The 18,263-nt window shown below is 40.2% G+C and overlaps 1 protein-coding gene across 7 annotated transcripts in view; it reads right to left on the bottom strand.

The window, feature by feature from the left end:
- The window catches only part of mdga1 (MAM domain containing glycosylphosphatidylinositol anchor 1), a 96,633-nt gene that overhangs the window by 64,587 nt on the left and 13,783 nt on the right, over nt 1-18,263 (bottom strand). For all 7 annotated transcript variants that reach the window (XM_085907383.1, XM_085907385.1, XM_085907384.1 and 4 more), the window contains one exon: nt 3,731-3,870. In XM_085907383.1, the coding sequence (XP_085763509.1) occupies nt 3,731-3,870 (140 nt within the window). The remainder of the gene's footprint in view (nt 1-3,730; nt 3,871-18,263) is intronic.

Here is an 18,263-nt window from a genome sequence, read left to right as displayed (position 1 = left end):
ACTGTATAACGCAAGAGATGGTAATGATCTGTCAAAAACTGATATTTACTGCAGATGTGTGTGGACGGTTAGGGTTTGTGAACTCAAGACTGTGAATTAGTTCTACTCCAAAAGTTATGTATAGTTGTACAATTTCAAAATGTTTGGAAGAGGTCCACAAATCAAAAAGTGACCAGATTCAGGAGTCTTGCCTACTGATTTTAGAAAAGAATTAAAAATATATTACACAACTTGGATATTATTTGATGAATAAAAATAGCATTCAGAATATTTTTGAAAATTTTCAGATTATTTTAAATATAAATTTGCTTTATTTCATTGTATTTCATTTTTTTGTCAATTTTCTGTACCGTTTGCCAAAGTGATCAACTGAAGATGTCATGTCTTCTGGTTCTATATATTCTACAGCAAGTAAGAATAAAAAATATATATCTAGCTTTGATTCCCATCATCGCATTTATGACTCCTATTTGCTCCTTTCCTTGTTCCTCCTGTAATCTTGCATCATTCGATTTCAGCTGCCCCAACCGTCTAATCTTTCCCAATCGTACGCTTTTTCATCCACGTGTGCTTATTTTCACATTATCATCAAGTAACAGCGATTGCTCGTCCTGACACGTGTGGAATTAACAAGCTGTTTGCACCTTACTTGGCTTCACGCTGAATTTTACACATTGTGAGAACAAGAAACTAAATGCAGTTCTAAAAGCAATAATGGAAATGTCTATTCCCCCCCCCCCCCCCCCCCCGTGGTTACCTACAGTACATTATTTCCTGATATTGTTTTATCAATTTATATGTCGAAAATTTAATCATCCGGTTTCATTTTCGCTACCCCCAAGGTTTCCCTGTCTGAAAACATATCCGTGCATGCATAAACAATCTTGTACTGATGCGCATATATACCAAAATAAAAAGCTGTCATGATGATGTAGAGCAGTTCTGCACCACTGCAAACAACAACGACAATAATGGCCGTATTGTTCAATTCATCCATCATCAAAATTGAGCATTTTCTTTGTAAAGGCAGATTTGTTTGCGTGGTGTGAAACTGCAAAATTTATAGTGGCTTACGTATGTACTAAATAAAACAAAAAGAAAGTAGAAAAGTATTAAGTGGTTTAAAATACCTTAAGAGGGGAGCAAGATTTTTTTTTCTTTTTAAAAATAGAGTGATACTATATCTTGCAGAAGCCATTGTTGTGTGTTGTATAAAATTGTGGTCAGATTTATTTTCATGTGATAGAATCTCATTCAATGAATTGTCCTTATTCATATTTTCCAGAGCGGCCAGATTTCTATCTATGCAGTGAAAACTGCCATTTCCTGTTCCATCGTTAGCATCATAATTTTGTTTAAATCTGAAGGATTATTATTTTTTTTTTACTTTTGAGACATATTTGCTTCAAATCATATAAAAACGATCCTGGATCTTTAGAGTTCCCGCGTAATGTGAAGCATTACCAAAAGCACACTACAACTCTACACAACTGACAGCAAATTTTCTTTCGTCTCTACACCTCCAAGGAAATAAACCTGTGTGTTTTTCCGTTTTGTTTTCACAATAGTTAGTATTCCCGCTCTTCGTAAACCGAAATAAATCTTACGAAATTGAAGAAGGCAAGAGGGCCTGTAGCGCACGTACTTTGTACATACAAACACAAACAGAAGAAGAACAAGGAGTAAACACACAAGCACTGTTTTATTCATGTTGATGTGATGCTAGTGGACATGCACCCGTGAGGAACACTGCTTTTCTCACCTAACACACACCCACACAAAGCACACAATCTTTCTGTAACCTCTGCTCACACGCACACACACACACACACACACACACACACACACACACACGGACCCTTACAACCCAGAGTTCACCACAGGACACCAGATGTTTCCAGCAACATCTATTTGCTCTCGGTCCTCATTTTGCCCCTCAGAAAAGCAGGTTGTTATTGTTTTTTTTCCCCTTTTAACACCAGTGGTTTGTTTGTCACGAGGCAATTTTCACAGATTCTTCACTAAACTTAGTCGACGGGTGTAGCACGCACCGTGGCAGGAAGCGTTTAAACCTGAGGGCAGTTTCTAAAAAAATAAATAAATCTCACACACTACATTTTGAAGTCGGTTTGTTCCAGAGAGGGAACACCAAACAAATTCTTTCCAATTAGAATTCCCTCAGGAAAGAAAAGGCTGTGACTAAAATCGGCATTCAAGCAACACTTTTGGGATGAATTAGAAAGTCATCTGTTGCCGGGGGCAGTGTGTCTGAGGGTGTTAATCGTTGATTTGCTGAGTCATAGATGTGTGAAAGAGTTTCCTGTTCGTGGCTTCATCAGAGGATGTGAGTATGACGTACTTTAAAGAGGTCGAGAACATCGCGTTGTTTCCGAGAAAAAATTCCATCTATTATTTTTCTTATGTTCAGAATCACATGTGAGATGAAGATTATCCAAGATGAATGTAGGCAAAGAAGGAAACTATAGAGTTTTTATTTTGCCTTGGCTTTTTTTTATCTTTCAGAACTGTGAAAACTTCACAGTGAACATCAAGCGATGTGGATTCTGTGTTTCTCCACTCTTTCTCCAGAGTCTAAAACCTTGATTTCCAAATCAAATGCAAACTTTAAAGTGGTTTCCAGAACTTCATGCTTCTGTCTGCTTTAAAGTTGACTTGATCTGATCTTAATTTTGCAACAGAACCTGATGAGAGATAGTACCAAAGGCAGCTTCAAGGGCGTTACTGTGTTTGATTGGCCAGGAGACTGCTGACCTGAGCCTCAAGGAAAATGAATGAGGTGCTATCAAGAGGAAGAGAGACACTACGTCGACCCAACAATGCAGATGACCCGAAGGAAGCTAAAAAGCAACCTGGGCTTCCACCACATCTGCAGCCTGGTCGCCTCTATGCCACATTGATCGTTTTTGATTAGCCTTATGTGATATTCCAATTTTCTGAGGCTCTTGATTTTAGGTTTGGGTCTATTTTCCACTTTCCGAATCATGCAAGTAGTAAAGACTCACATTTTTGCATTCCATTAATCCATATGAAGAATACGAATCCCAAAGGCGTACAAGAACGAGGCAAACTACAAGTGGGTGTTTTGTTGTGCTTGTAACGTTTACTAGAGTCTCTACGGAGAGCCATCCCGGGAAAGAAGCCAACATGTGCGACCCATAAAGCCGCTGCGTAAATTCATTTGTTCTTCTTCACTTCTCGCCAGATTGGCTTTAAAAAGTGTGGGGGCACGTTTCAAGTCAAGCGACAAAATGAATGGAAAGAATCTCACCGTAGCGTGTCGGAAGAATTTGCTTTTGTCTCAACTGCTTTTGATTATGTACAAACACAGAGGATGACGAATGGAAATGCTTTGTGGTTTCATTAAGCACGTGAAAAGCAAAAGGGATGGAAAAAGGAGCTAGGGATGCGCTGATGAATTCAAAATAAATATGAGAATTCCATCCAGGAGGTGATGTTTGTCCCTAAAGCTACACAAGCCTGATGTTAACACAAGGTGCTAATGCATCCTAACAAAAGCAAAGTCCACATCGGTCCTCAAGCATTATTGCAATTGCTAATGGAAAACAACACTCATATGGAAGCATAGGGAAGACTTTTATCATTGTCCATTTGCTCAAGTTTGAAACCCTTACTTATTATTTGAAGGCTTCCCAAGAAGACAGGTAATGTGGGTAAGCATCCCAAACAAGCAGCAGATGCAAAAGCTCACCTGCGGTCTCGGGTGTCCTTTCACGATGCATTGAAGCACAAGAGTGTCTCCCTCTTTGATGGTGTAGATCCTCTCGCTGATGTTATCGTCCTTGACGTTGCACGCGGCACCCGAGTGCACAATCTGGGCGTTGGCAGGAGCTTTGGTGCGTGCACGGGCAGTGAGACGGACAGACCATAAGAAGAAAGGGGGAGAAAAAGCAGATTATGTAATCAGTAAAATCTCACAAGCGCGAAAAAGGTCAGCAACTTTATCTGAACATGGATACTTTATCAATACACGAATAAAACACCCCAAAAAATGGAGTAAAGATTTCAAGGCAAGATGATTTTTAAAGTCTAAATAAGTAACAAGTTGTATTTTTATGCACTGCTCTGATTACTACCATTAGGACGATCAGTGCTAGCTGTGTAGACAGAGTCAGGTAATTTGAACACCAAAGGAGAGAAATTGGCGTCACCATGGTAATGCTAGAGACATGCAAAGAAAATGATTTGTAGTCTGACATAAATAACACACTATTCTACTTTCAAATTCAAACAGATCCAAAATCGTTTTTTTTCCCCGGCTATGCAACACGTACATTCCCACGGATGGTGATTTTTAAATGGAATTCATGACTAATGTATCCCCCAAAGGCTCGCAGTGACCTATGAAGAGCCTTGGCTTGTGAGCAATTAGCATCAACTGTCCTCACTCCCCCTGTGACGATGGGAGACAGAAGAGCGGAGGGGAGGAGGGGGCAGACGTAGCAAACCAGCGGGCGAGGAGGGGAAAAAAAGGCCAGAGAGGAGCGTTAAACCCTCGGGAGAGTCGCGGGAGTCGGGACAGCACAATGATGTGATTAGAATCGATTCACGTGGAGAACAAATCCACACGGTGCTCGACAACTGTTAGCACTGAACAGACAGCGTGTGAGTGGGCGGCCTGTTCACCTCACAAGTTCAAATCGTGTCAGGTAATGTCACAGCTCATCTCAAGTTCAAGATTTGAGTTCATGCTTCTGCTTTTCTAACTGGGAAACGGTCGAAACACAAAATCCAAGACAAAAACCTCTTTAATCGTCAAGTGGGTCTTATTTTTTATTTTTTTTTATAAGTAGCTGTTTGGTTCAAGGACTTCCTTAATGATTACACAGCAGAACCCAGAGGTTGGATTCCTTATTAGAAGGTCAGTTTCGTAGCAGTTAGTGTGGGAAGGAGGGTCATGTTTGGAGTGTAAAGCTAAGCATGCCCTGTGTACACATGATCATGCTCACAGAATTTAGATTCTTAGCATCCAAAGGATCCCACAATTGAAATTGTGTGCTTGATCTAGCACGAGTGTGTGGGAATAAATTCAGAAGACAGGGAGCTGATATAAATGGTGAATAATTGTCTGCTTATCGCTGATTGGCGTGTCTGCATTAGTTTGCCTCTCCGGAGAGGCGAGGTCGGAGAGAGCGGCTTCTCTGTCTGCTACCGCCTCTGGCAGCTTGGCAGCTTCGGCTCTCTGATCGGAGAAAGGCGTGACGGCAGAGAGGCGGGAGATGGAGAGAAATGTGAGACAGAGGAATGATGGAGAAAGAGAAATGGGGAGGGGGGATTACTACACTGCTTTGGTGACTTCTGTCTGGAAGGCCCAAACAACTACAGGGAGTGTAACACCTCTCATGCACCAGTGATTGACATGGAAGACAATCCAATGATTGAATGGACCAGTGATGGGAAAAAAAAAAAAAAGCTAGGGTACAGTTAGACCACTCAGAAAGAAACAGGACACTCGACATGTCCTGGTAAAAAGAATTTCTGGTCACCCTGCCCGATGCAGAGCAGTCGATAAAAAAGCATCCAAGCTAGTTGACCTTGCGCAAAATGCAATTTACACCCTCACGTGTGCTATGATTATCCAAAACTGTAAAAACAATCGGGGTAAAAGTAACTTAGAAGAGGTTGATCATTTAAGTGCTCAAAGAACGATCATGCCTCACTGAAGATTCTGAGCTTCCACCTGTAGAGCTCTAAAAACATCATTTGAAAATAACCAAGCGCTACAGGAAATGGATGAGCGGATGAGAAATGTGTCTGACTGTGTGAACTGGGACCAAATCTTATGTGGTGCTGTCACATTGTGAGGACTACATTAAGCAAGGTCCCTCTTGTGAAAATCTCTTCCCACTAACACTGGTGCCGTGTTCTGTGCTGCTCAGACACGCATCAATTGAGTTAGCGTGAAAGACGAACATCAATCTTTCGAATCTGCTGCTGCTCCACCAGGAATCCTTCCAACTGTGTTGATCCATCAATCAAAATAAAAAAAAGTACATGAAGACACTGATTGAATGTGTTGTCTCCACATGCTTGGAAACATTCAATGCACATTAGTCACATGTGGACCATTGCAAGTAGCCACTCTGATTAATTGAGTCCTCACAACCTGCTATGTTTGTTTTTGTGTCTAAGCGACAGGACATCTCTCTCAAAAACGAACGACGTCATTGGAGGGCTGCTTAAAAAGTGCTTGACAGAGCGGCGGTTGTGTGTGCGTCAGAGCGACCGGTGTATCTCGTGTTGGTGTGTCGTGTATATCCGAAAGTTTCCGCGAAGGAATTCCCGCCGAGGCTCATGAATTCCCACCGAGGCTCATGAATCCGTTGGAAGGCGGAGCCACGCAGGAACGTGATTGATATGCGTAGTTATTTTATGGGGCCGCTCATGCATGCAGATGAGCTCCGTTTCAATTCCCTTCGTTCACAGGAGGCCGCTGAGATGCTTTGGCACTTCCGCTGCTATCAAGGCGGGAAAGGAAAGGCTAACATCGGAAAGGAAGAAGCATCACTGGTGTTGATGCCACCAAGTGATTCCTTGACACCGGCATACAGACAACAACAAGAAAATACTCTTAGCTCACAGAGTGACGAGATCTAAACAGTTGGTGCCATGACCCTCGTCCAACTCCCATGAGTCCTCTTTCATCATAGCTCAACTGGGCCTATGGGTATCAAAACACGGCTGCTGCATTGATTTCACATTTGACCTGACCAAAAAATGGCCGAAAGTACATGAAAGTACTATCCAAAGTAACCTTAGTGGTGCTTTCAATCAAATACAAGTTGCTGATTATGTGCTTACCCATAAAGTTGAAACACTCAAGCATGTGCATTCACACTACACAGGTCAGAGAGTTTGAAGGAGTAATATTAGACATAAGTTATGAGTGAAAAAATTCTACAAGACAACAAATTGACAGACTTGGTTGTTGAATAGCCTCCAAAGGAGACAATGGCAACCAAGAAAAGCCACACTGACATGACCATGAAGAAAATAAAAATTGCAGTCATCACGGTCATATTTTGATGAAGGGTTTGAACAAATGCATTTTGAACAAAGATTTATAGATTTGACACAGGTGTAAAATCCTGCATTCTTTTGTTGAAATTAATTTACAGATCGGGCCATGGTTATGACATGGTACATTTCTAAAACATCAGACAAACAAGAAGCTATTGCATCGAAGGCCGTATCGTCTCTTTCAAAAAAATTCTTTTTTTTTTCTTTCTTTCAAATTAAGCTTGTCGGAACAGTTGGAATGAAGTTTGACGTAGACTTCAACAGTAACTCCTTCTCCAGGATGAAAAGAGTCAAAGAGATAAAAATGACTTAGATCTCTTTGGAAGATGGATGGAAGTGATGAGATGAGAAGAGAAGGGGTAGGTGGGTTGGAGTGAAACAAAAATGTGTAATGGAAAAAGTATCAGATTACAGAAATTGCTGCCTTGGATTATGAATACATGTAAGATTATAATAAGAATACCATGTACACAGCAAACGCTGTCGATTAGGAAACATTGACACCAGTTTAACCGTCAGCATTAGCTTTATGAATAAAAAACTTCAAAAGGACTTTAATGAGTCAGGCAACAGATTGTGTATATACAGTAAGCAGTTGACGAGCCACTCAAATCCGATCTTAATGCCAGCGCTGATCTCTGTGTGCCATATTTATAATGTGTAATAAAGATCTACCCTAAAAAAATGGATCACTATGACAAGATAAGCTACATCCCCAAAGACAGCATTTTTTTTTCTCTCTGCACGACAATGGCATGAATACGGGAATTCAAAGACAGTTTCTCTTAAATAGGATCGTCTACTTCCTCGATAGTAATTATAACTTAACCTGATTAAAACACATTTTCAGACAAAAGCCGCACCAGAAGGCTCTCATCGACGATCTGAGCTCGCAGGGTGGCTCATAAAGGTTTGAAAATTTGGCACTGTAGTAAGGAGCTCGATCCATACACATACTGTGTTTTAAAAGTGTTCAGTAAAATGTTCAAATCATGTCTAAAAGGAACTGGAAGATGTTCAAATTAGGGTGATATTGTCTATTCAAGTCAGTCGCATTGGGAACCTGCTGGAGGCAGGTTTTTTTTTTACCATTAAAATCCAAAAGATACTTGAAATAGAAGGGACTTTTGGTTGTAAACAATCATCAGATCTTGCATGAGGTTGTTGTTTTTCAACAAGCTGACTCAATGAAATGACTTGTCTCTGTCTACGGTGAGGGGATCATGTGGGTGACTTTCAATTATTTTATTATTAAGTCCCATGAAATCCTCCTGCGGGCCTTTTTTTTTGGCATTTGGTATCATTATCAAGATTCAAAATTGAGAACTGAGAGGACACTCTAGAGACGGGTAACAAATCAATTGTAAGAACAAGGTTTCTGATTTGCTCCTCTGCTTTCCCCATATCTTTCCCACCAACCTCTGGCTGTCTCGGAGCATCTGTTAAGGCAAGAACCAATGATGTGAGCGAAAGATAGGGGATTGTAACATCTGGTGAGGAGACAAAAAAAAAAAAGCTTCAGCTTTCTTTGAGTATGTGAGCGTGGCACCATCCGTATGCCACCTAAACCTCCTTAGGTGTAACATATGGTGATTCCGGTCAAGCTCGCTAGAATAGCACGGATGTGATGACAAGAGGCCTGGAATAATACTTCCATCGTCTACGAGTGTGCCGTGATAGAGAGGCGAGCGGAGGCCAACGGGAATATAACCTCAGGATGACGGGGAGCGAGGAAGAGAGCGCAGTAAGAGGCGCTTTATATTTCCGAGGCGATGAGGTCGATTGCCTGACTGTCAACATGACCTAATTCTACTCAACCGTATTACGCCAACTCCTTTTTAATGACACATACGGAAGCGGATAACGAGAAGAAGAATTCCTTGTGCGTGCGTGAGGAGTAGTCGGAAAAGCAGCAGCGGGCAAGCCAGGTGAAGTGGGCGGAAGGAAGGAGGTAGGAAGAAAGGATTCAGAGGAAGCGGAGAGCAGGAATTAAAGGCTGGACTGGATAGGGGAGAAGGTGGAGGGAGGGTTGGAAGTAAAGTCACAAAAAAAAAATCAGAAGCAAAGGGAAAGTGTTTGAAAGTCTGTTTCTGAATGCAGCGGAACAGAAATACTAAATGAACTCATCTGTAATCTCGGATTTTAATACAGTGGATGGGCAGAAAGTAATTTGTTCCAGGACGCTGGTCAACTCTAATTTGTTTGGATTGAAAAAAAAAAAAAAAAAAAACTTCCACGACCCTCAGCCATTTTTTAATTTAAAAAAATTAATCATTAGCAGCTAATTTCTGAAATTTGACAGATTCAAGACACAAGAAATACCAAAAGACACCCGAGGCAAGGAACATCTTTTTGGCAGTGAATGAAATGAATGAAAAAGCAATGAAATTTAAAAACATTAAAAAAAAGCGCGAGTGGAGAAAAAAAATGCAAGAGTGGGTCTGTCAAAGTGAAAGAAACACAAGGTCCCAATTCAATAAAGCTAAAGACAATTTCATGGGGGCGTCAATGGACAACCTATATGAGCCTGTCAACTTTGGATATTAATATTAGTCTCGCACAAACCCACCGGAGTCACTTCACTAATTGATCAACAACGCATTGTTAATGTGTCACCTCGCTTTTAGCTGCCATCAAGTTCTAATGAGTAGCTCGAGGTGGGATTTAAACATTGTGACACCTTTCCTGTGCTTACACGTGACACAAAGCACACCTGTTAAGTGACTAGTTGACATCTAAGCGTGTATCTCATTTTTCCCGCAGCATCTGGTGATGACGGAAGTGTTTTTTAGATCTCATTTCTTGCTGGAAAGACGATGCAAGCTGACCACATTTACCAAACAAACAGTGGAATGCACTTTGTGGCTGTATAGATTACAAAGGCAGTGATTCTTTGACAATGTGTTATTTAACAGCAGATAAAAAATTAACCAGAAGCTGAGAGCAGTCAGATATAAAAGCCCAGATCTGATGATGGTGGCTTGTACAATGACAGGAATTCAGAAACAAGAAAAAACATGGGGGCAAAATTACAAGGGAAACAAAGGGAAGTTTAAAACTACAATTTAATGGAGCACGTTCAATAGAACATTTTGTCAATTGACTGCAATGTTCTGGTGCATTGTCTGGAATGCAGACCAACTTAAATGAAGCATAATCTTGCGGCCAAACAATGACAGGATCTCATCAATCTGTCAACCGAGTCTCGCGTGAATTTATCCATTCCGATACGATCTCCAAACCATTTTTACAAGACCGGGATAAAATTGAGAAAATAATGGATTTCTGCCAAAGACTAAAATATCACTCGATGATGGATTGCGTCTGGGCAATTTCATTGATCAGGTCAATTTTTTTTTTTTTTTTGCTTTTATGGACTAATTCCAACTAAAGGCTCATTTTCAAAGTCCAAGTGTCAATCACACCCTGATTGTTTTAAATTAGGCCCACTTGTTCAAACTAATGACATCCAATACAAAAAACCTTTGACTGCCGCCATTGGAGAGGTAATTATGTTTCCATAAAAGTGTAATTTGTAGTAGTGTAGAATCCTGACCAACAAATCTCAAGCAAAAACTCTACGATAGTGAATTTGGCACATTTTTAGGCCACAACAGGAAATACTGAGACATTATTAATTATCCCTCTGGATGTTGTTTTCGTACACAAATCTAAAAGCATTAGGCCCTTTGAGCTCTCATCTTGTCATCTGGGTACCTCTGTAGTTTCACTCTGCGGCTTGGTAAAAGCTGCATGAGTGTCCGGGTAACATAACTGGCTCTTTTGAAGTCTTCTCTCTCCTGTTGTCGTCAAACAACTACAAGTGGAGGAAGATTGTTGAAAGTGAGAAAAATGTCTCCTAATTGGCAGCGTGCAGAAGAAGATAAGACCAAAGAGGTGCTCTGATTGAGTTAAAAGTGATGCGGCAGGCAGGCACAACAGGACATTTCTTTAGGTACGCCTGCACAATATGATGAGGCTTGCTACAAGGATTGCCAAAAGATTCTTTCTTAACAAAAAAGAATGCTCACTTTTGACCTAAACAATGTTACCAGAACATTATATATGAAGTGAAAGTAGAGTTAAAAAAAAAAAAAAAGGTAACCCACTGACAACATTCGGTATGACTCCACATGTGAACTCAGCTAAGAAAGTTTTAACGTGCTTTGGTGCTGCTTTTTGGATGAATGGGTCTCAGATGGGTTAGTTTAGGGCCTTAGAAACGACAAAACTATACACGAAAGCTATTTAGTTTTTCTAATAGCCATGCATCTTGGCATCTGTTGAATCACAAAAACAACCAGGGTTTTGAATACACTCTTCTGCGCTCAAGGGGTATTGTGTCAAGGTTAGAATAGATTGCATTGTAACATCACTGTGCGACATAACCGTGGCAACGCTGCAGATCGACAATGAGAGAATGTGCAGAAAGGAAACATATTCCATAACATTGCCACACGTATATCAGAGTTCAGTGAGCAGAAAATTCGCCAGCCAGATAGAACCAACACAGAAAAGGTGCGGTAAGACAAACAAACTAAATAGAAGGTGAAAGAAGGGAGTGAAGTGAACAGAGAGAGAGAGAAAAAAAAAAGGTAGAAGGAGAGAGCGATGTACTGTCAGTCAGTAAAATGCCACCCAGCCTGTCACATATCTCTACAATATTAATTAGCCCGTGCCACGCTTGTGAATAATGGAAGAGTCCTATTTAACCAAACTGAATTATTTAGCAGCTGCTTGGTCTCGTGTATATAACGGGATCAATAAGCTGCGAGCGCAGGTAATAAAATTCCAAAGAAAGCCAGAAAGAAGGAGGTGAGGCTCACCTGGATTTCCATCTAAAGTATGTGTGTGTCATGATGTGAGCGTTAAAAAAAATGATCACATTGAATTGATTAGCATTACAAATGTGATTAAAAGTCAGCATGTGCCTAAAATGGAGCAGATATACAGTCGTGTATTTGTAATGCTTGTTTTATGGCCTCCCCAAACATACCGAGGCATGAAGTCATAAAAATGGTTATAATCAATTGATCCCAGCTGACATTCCTATCCCCGGATTGGTCATCAGTCACTCCAAGCAGCCAATTCTTTCAGACTCCCATTTACACCATGACCAAGACGGAACTGAACGAACCAAAAAGTCCGGCGAGCAAACCATCCATGTCTCTCACGTCTAAAATCAATTGTCTTAATGTTGGTCGAAAATTACAAATGACTTGAGCGCCGGTGAGAATTGGCTGCTGCTTATTGTCAGCACAAATGTACACAAACTCAAGAGGTTAGCCCTCCACAAAAGGATCTTTGCAATTCTAGGTCAACACTAAATAACTCCATTAGCAAAACTGTTTTGCTGGGGAAGAAAAAGCTTGACCTTGTCCTTCAACTAAGTGCATGATTCCGGAGAACATTGTGTGAGCATTTTTGTTACCAAAGCCAAATTGTGTGTGTTTGTGGGTGTTTGTGTTGGCTACACACTACAATTCTCTTTACGATAGATTAGAACTGCCATTTTCACCTCTCTGGAAAACGGATGCAAGCAAAAAGTTAGAAGACCGAATTTGGAAATTTTTTTTGCTTGCGTAAGAAATTACTCTTCAGTGCCACAAATGGCCAAAAAGGAACGCGCTTTCAAGGCCAATCTATGATTGTATTTGATTGCAAATTGATCATCAGTCCCGGCTCTGAAATTTGTCTTGACAACGGCAATTGAAAACACATTTGTAGGGTTATCAAGTCTGTATTACCAACACAAAATAAAATCGAGACAACAGCAAACAAGATAATTCCATGCAAATTTACGACAAAGCCTAGCATCCAAAATGAATTCGATCAAACTTGGACTTCGCAATTAGTTTGTCCATCTCTTCAGGTGTATTCGCAATCGTGGACTGTGGAGAACCTCTGTGAAAATTTGTGTCGGAAGTGGGATATTTTGTTTTTGATTGCTTCTGCGGTGTGCCCAGATAGGAAAACCTTCAGTTCGGGTGGACCCATCGGAGATGGATGACGTTTTAACAAGACAATTAGAAAGTTGTAAGAAATTTGTGAAAATCAGTGTATACCCATGTTCAAACAGAAAACACGGTAAGTGTAAAAAAAAATAAAAGCATCTCTTGGCAAAAGAGAGAATGTAAAAAAGAAAAAGGAGGAAATGAGTTGCCGGACTGAAAGTGAAGCAGCAGACAAGGATGAAAAATGGGCAAGACAACATAGAAGAGGAAGATTTATAGTTTCGGTTGAAGTGAATGATGAAATCATGGAGAAAACACTCTGTCACCTGTGGTGAGGTATTAGTTGTAGCGGGACTTTATTTATTTATTTTTTATAATAAGGGCCCGATCTGAAATCTACAGATGTTGAAGTAGATTGCAGCTAACGATAAAAGCGTGGGAAAAAAAAATACTCGGATGATCCTGCGATTCTTGTTTGCACTTAAAATGGACTTAATGGAGGCAAACGAGATACAGAAAAAATATTCACACACTTTTGCATGCTTACCCAAGTATAAAACTGTGTAATGTACATGAGCGCCTATGGAAAATGTATGGAGTCGTTAAGTTCTCGTTCCCCTTGGGAGAACCGAGCCTTCACCAAGATGTTTTTCTGAGTGAGCGGCCGTTAATTTAGGAATAAAAACGTAGTTCAGAGCCACGCTCTGAGCCACAACAAATTTTCCGCATATGGCTGCGTGTCTTGGGGGCCGTGTAAATTGATCAAAGCTGAGCTCAAGTGCGGCGTGCTAATGCTTAATGTACCGAAGGCAAGAAGCCATCTACCAGCCTTCATTAAATGCTCGCACGCGCCAAATGATGCTCGACTATTTCCGTAGGTCACAGCGTTGTCCAAAATACATGTGATAGTCTTCCAGTATTATGGTTAATTAGCTTATTAAATCCTCTGATGAAACTGCGTCAGCCGTGGAACATTAACTGGGCTTTTTGAGGGATTTCTCGCAGAATCCATAAAGATGAGATTCATGCCCTCTTGATTGTGTTTTAATTTTAATTTCTTTTTTTTTTTTCAGTTTGATGGAAATGCAGTGGGAGTCAATCTTGTCAATAAAAATGTGATTTTCCATGAATGGTATGGAAAAGGACAGGCGTTAAAAATATTGATAGTGGTGATAAATTGTGTTTAACTTGAAAAATAAGCCCTAATAATCACACTTTTTTTTTACAGTTGTCATGTGAGGGGACTCATATTCAAAGATTGTATTTGGAGTCAGTTTATTTTTATGACTTACTAGATGGTGGCTCAACTTTTTTACCCTCAATTAAAGTGTGATAAAATGTGACGTGTGAGTTGTATCTGACACAGTTTACCATCGTATTAAGCTATTAAAGTTATGACCGTGACTCTTAGTTTTAGCACGTTCTAAAATGAACAATGGCGTGGAAATGCGGTGCATCCGTGGCTGGCACGTCGGCAGCCACATCGGCAATATTCCTTGCGTTGCCATGGCAATTAAGCAGGCTTGGGAATATCATAGTCACTGGCACAAGAGGCATATGACTCTCACATTTGGGGCTCACTCGGTTGACAAACGAAGAAAATAAAGCCCAGCTTAGGTCCACGCTTAAAGCCCCGGTTGTGTTATTTGCAGGGATTCAACGCAAATAGTGACTAACTGCCAAGCACACGCTCTTAACGTCTCTCTAAATATTACCAAAGACCTCATAAAACGGCCATTTCTTGCCTTATTGGTGAATTCAATATATTTACACTGCAATGTTCCTCATAACGGTGGAAACACAGTAAAGGTCAATTTCCTTTTTGAATCTGCCGTCTTGTCTTGTGGTAATTTTAGGTTGGCTAAAAGCTGGAACACAACAGTCCTCAATACGGTTATCGAAATACGCAAACGCTCAGGCCGCTCGTTTTTAATTGTGAAAAACACGAGTCTAATCTAAATAGTGAGATATGTTTGACTATACAAATTTATGTTTATCTCAATACATTTATAAATATCTTTTTTTTTAATGGAACATTATCTGTTATTATATTGACTTACCTATTCTGAAATTTTCAGTAATTTTTCAAAAATTATTTACCAATAAACAGTGGCTACAAAAAATAAATAAAAAAATTCACCTCACCAAATAAACTTGACACAAATATCAGTTTGCGTCTCGAGATAAAAATCTTCCTTGTATAGTTTTACCGTATCTGTGTAGTATGTTATGGTTCTCATGTTTAGACGAACGCTCCTAGTTTTCATCACAAGCATAACTTGGTCACGTTGCCAGCCTCACACTCAATAAGCTAAATTATTCACATTCAATCCAGTTCCCTCATCAAACGATCAATAAATAAGCAAGTTCGCACATTTAAAGAGTATTTGCGTTTGGGCTTGTATTTCTACGAACATGGTAATTTTTATCGAGAGTCATTTAAGAAAAAATATATGTCTTTATAAATAAACGCAAGTGTGTATGTGGATGTGGCTCTAATAGCTTCTCTTCTACCTCGCCGTACCTTTGGTGGCTGTTTAAGCACAAGGCACAGATGAATAATGAGGCTATTATAACCACAGCGGACGGACCACAGAGCATCGTCTGCTTCTGTTCGATTGTATGCGTTAGCGTGTTTAGATGGAAGTGTGTTTGTGTGTACTTGTGTGAGACTTTGTACTGTAAGCCTGTGTGTGTGTCCTCGTTGTCAATAACGCTGATGGATCTTCGCTCTACATTTTCCACACTCGTGCTGCTACAATGGGTGCAATTCATTATTCAGTTTATGGAATAAGTCCTGTTATTCAGTTTGTGCATCTGTATCTAGACAAAGAAATTTTTGCTGCCCATTGAAATGTTTTTTGCTGTGGATGTCTTCCTCAGGTGTTTTTTTCATCATCATCATCATCATTATTTGTCTTGTCCACTTTGGCAGCTGGGATTGGCTCACCTGTGGCCCTATTGCAGCCTAACGCGATAGAAAATGGATGGATGGATACAATTTTCTACTCCAACAATATTGTTATCATCATTTCCAAAAGTGAGTCAAAGGTCAGGTTGGGAAAACCTCCGATGACTTGTCTAGGGTATTCTCCAAAGACTCGTCTCACATCACAGAACCGGTTGAGCCTTTGAAACCAGCATCGACTTCACTTCAAGGACACATCGGCGGATATCGTATACACACTCCTGTCAAGCCTGCTGACATAAAACACCAACTATCTGGTAGAACGGGGGAAAATGCAATTCACTATTAACATGTCCAATTTATAAGAAGAGATTTATTGAACTTGCGCAGCATTCCTCGCTTACAATTATTCTCCTACGGGCATTATCGTTAATAAAAGAGATAAATTAAAGATGTCTTGTCAAGCTCAAGGACAGCATCAGAGAACAACAGAGAAGCTTCCGCAAAATAACCGAAAGGTGGCGGCGGCGCTTTTAAAAGCCGAGCCGGCGCGCATGAATCAACAACTTGGCAGACAGCCGACACTCCGATGAACAACATTTATATTGCGTCAACAAGTTTCAAATCAATTTGGCGCCAATAAAAGAACATATTTTCTTGGGCTTGTGTTCAAAGCTGTCAGTGCCAAGCTGAAAATGCAGCAATTCCACAAGTGGAATGAAGATGAAAGTGCACAAAATCCCCAAACATGCACATAGCAACAAATAACACATCCCTCCGGTGGATTATTTATAACTCATACACGGTTTTAATTTTTACTATAAACTATGTCGTGTGTTTTGCGTATAGTGAAATCGTTTTAAGTCTTTGTCAAGCGCTACAATTCTGTTCGACCATTGTAACACAGATGTAAACGCTCTTGCACATGTTGGCACCTCTTAATGAGATGAGCGCTTAAACAACAAGGCAAATGCATAGTCATATGCATTTTTAACGTGTTCTCTGTCAATAAGGTGTAATTACTATGTTGCATGCTTCGCTATGAATGTTTTATGACAAAGTGGCCATTAATGTAAACAAGTTGGTCATTGTGTCCTTTGTTTTCACTTAAATCATGTCTGCATTCAACCGGCGAAACAAAAAGGTCAAGTCGTTTGAATATGCTCGAAATCGAGCAGGAGTTTGAAAATGTTTCATTAAACAACAAGCAGAGCCACACAGAATTGTGATTTAGACACCTGAGAACCGTTCGACATTGTGTAAAAAAAAATATGCATATGATGTCTCCTTTCACGTAAAATGTCATGTTTAATATTCTTTACACTTATCAAACATGAAAGGTAGGCAGTGAAGCGCAGTCCTCCAGCCAGGTGGAAAGACTGTGTGGTCTGCATTTCAATACCAAAAGTATCAGTTTGTATTCACGTTGCTATCTGGATAAAAGTAAAAGTGTACCCACTAAGAAAAATGATATTAAGGCACTCTGTCAAGTATGCGGGGGGTTTATGAAATAAGTTATTCACAACAAAACTCAAAGCAAAACAAAAAGGTGCTTTTGTGAAACGTCCAGCAACACACCCATGTTATATTTCCAGTCGAGATGTTCAACCGATATTCGCTCTGTGAGTACTGACTGATACCCGTAATCCTTCGATGTCTATAATTTCAGTGTTTTGTTTTCAGGTCAAAGGAATAAACCACCATTTTGTTAAAGTAAGCTAAAAAGTATCATTTAGACAAAAGGAGTGCTTGTCTGCACTCTTGTGGCATCTAAAGGCAATTATATGAAGGTCTCCATTCCTATTCCCTGAAAATTGTACGCGAAAACCAAATCGGTATTTAATTACACATAACCGTAACTTTGGAAAATAATTTCAAAATATCTATTATTTCCATTTTCTATGAAATCCTATTAAATTCTCACTCAGGCAGACTTCCCTGTGAGGCAGCTGAATGGATAATGGATGACAACCTCCTCTAGTGAACTTTACAGAAATGTTTGGCTTATTTGGGCCAGTTTGCTTGGTTCACATTGATGAATACAAACAGACGTCAGCTCCTCCATATGGCATCATGTAAACACAATTACGTCCTGTCGATTAACCTTACAATTCCCCTGTCCTTGCAAATCTCTCCATTCTTTGCTTCCAGCGTTATTCTCTCCTCCTCTGCTGACTTTCTCTCCACATCCTACTTCTAAACCCGGCGAACAACGGCGGCGCCTTCAATTATTCACTTTCCACCCCCTGAACAGGTTGTTTGCATTGCAGGGTGCTGCGGGCGGGAATAGTGAAGCAGAGGAAGAAAGAACAAAAAGACAAGACAATGAACAATAAAGCATA

This window comes from Syngnathus leptorhynchus, chromosome 3 (genome assembly GCF_054491065.1).
Source record: "Syngnathus leptorhynchus isolate UIUO chromosome 3, UIUO_Slep, whole genome shotgun sequence".
Lineage (NCBI taxonomy): Eukaryota > Metazoa > Chordata > Actinopteri > Syngnathiformes > Syngnathidae > Syngnathus > Syngnathus leptorhynchus.
This window is presented reverse-complemented; position numbering and strand designations above follow the sequence as displayed.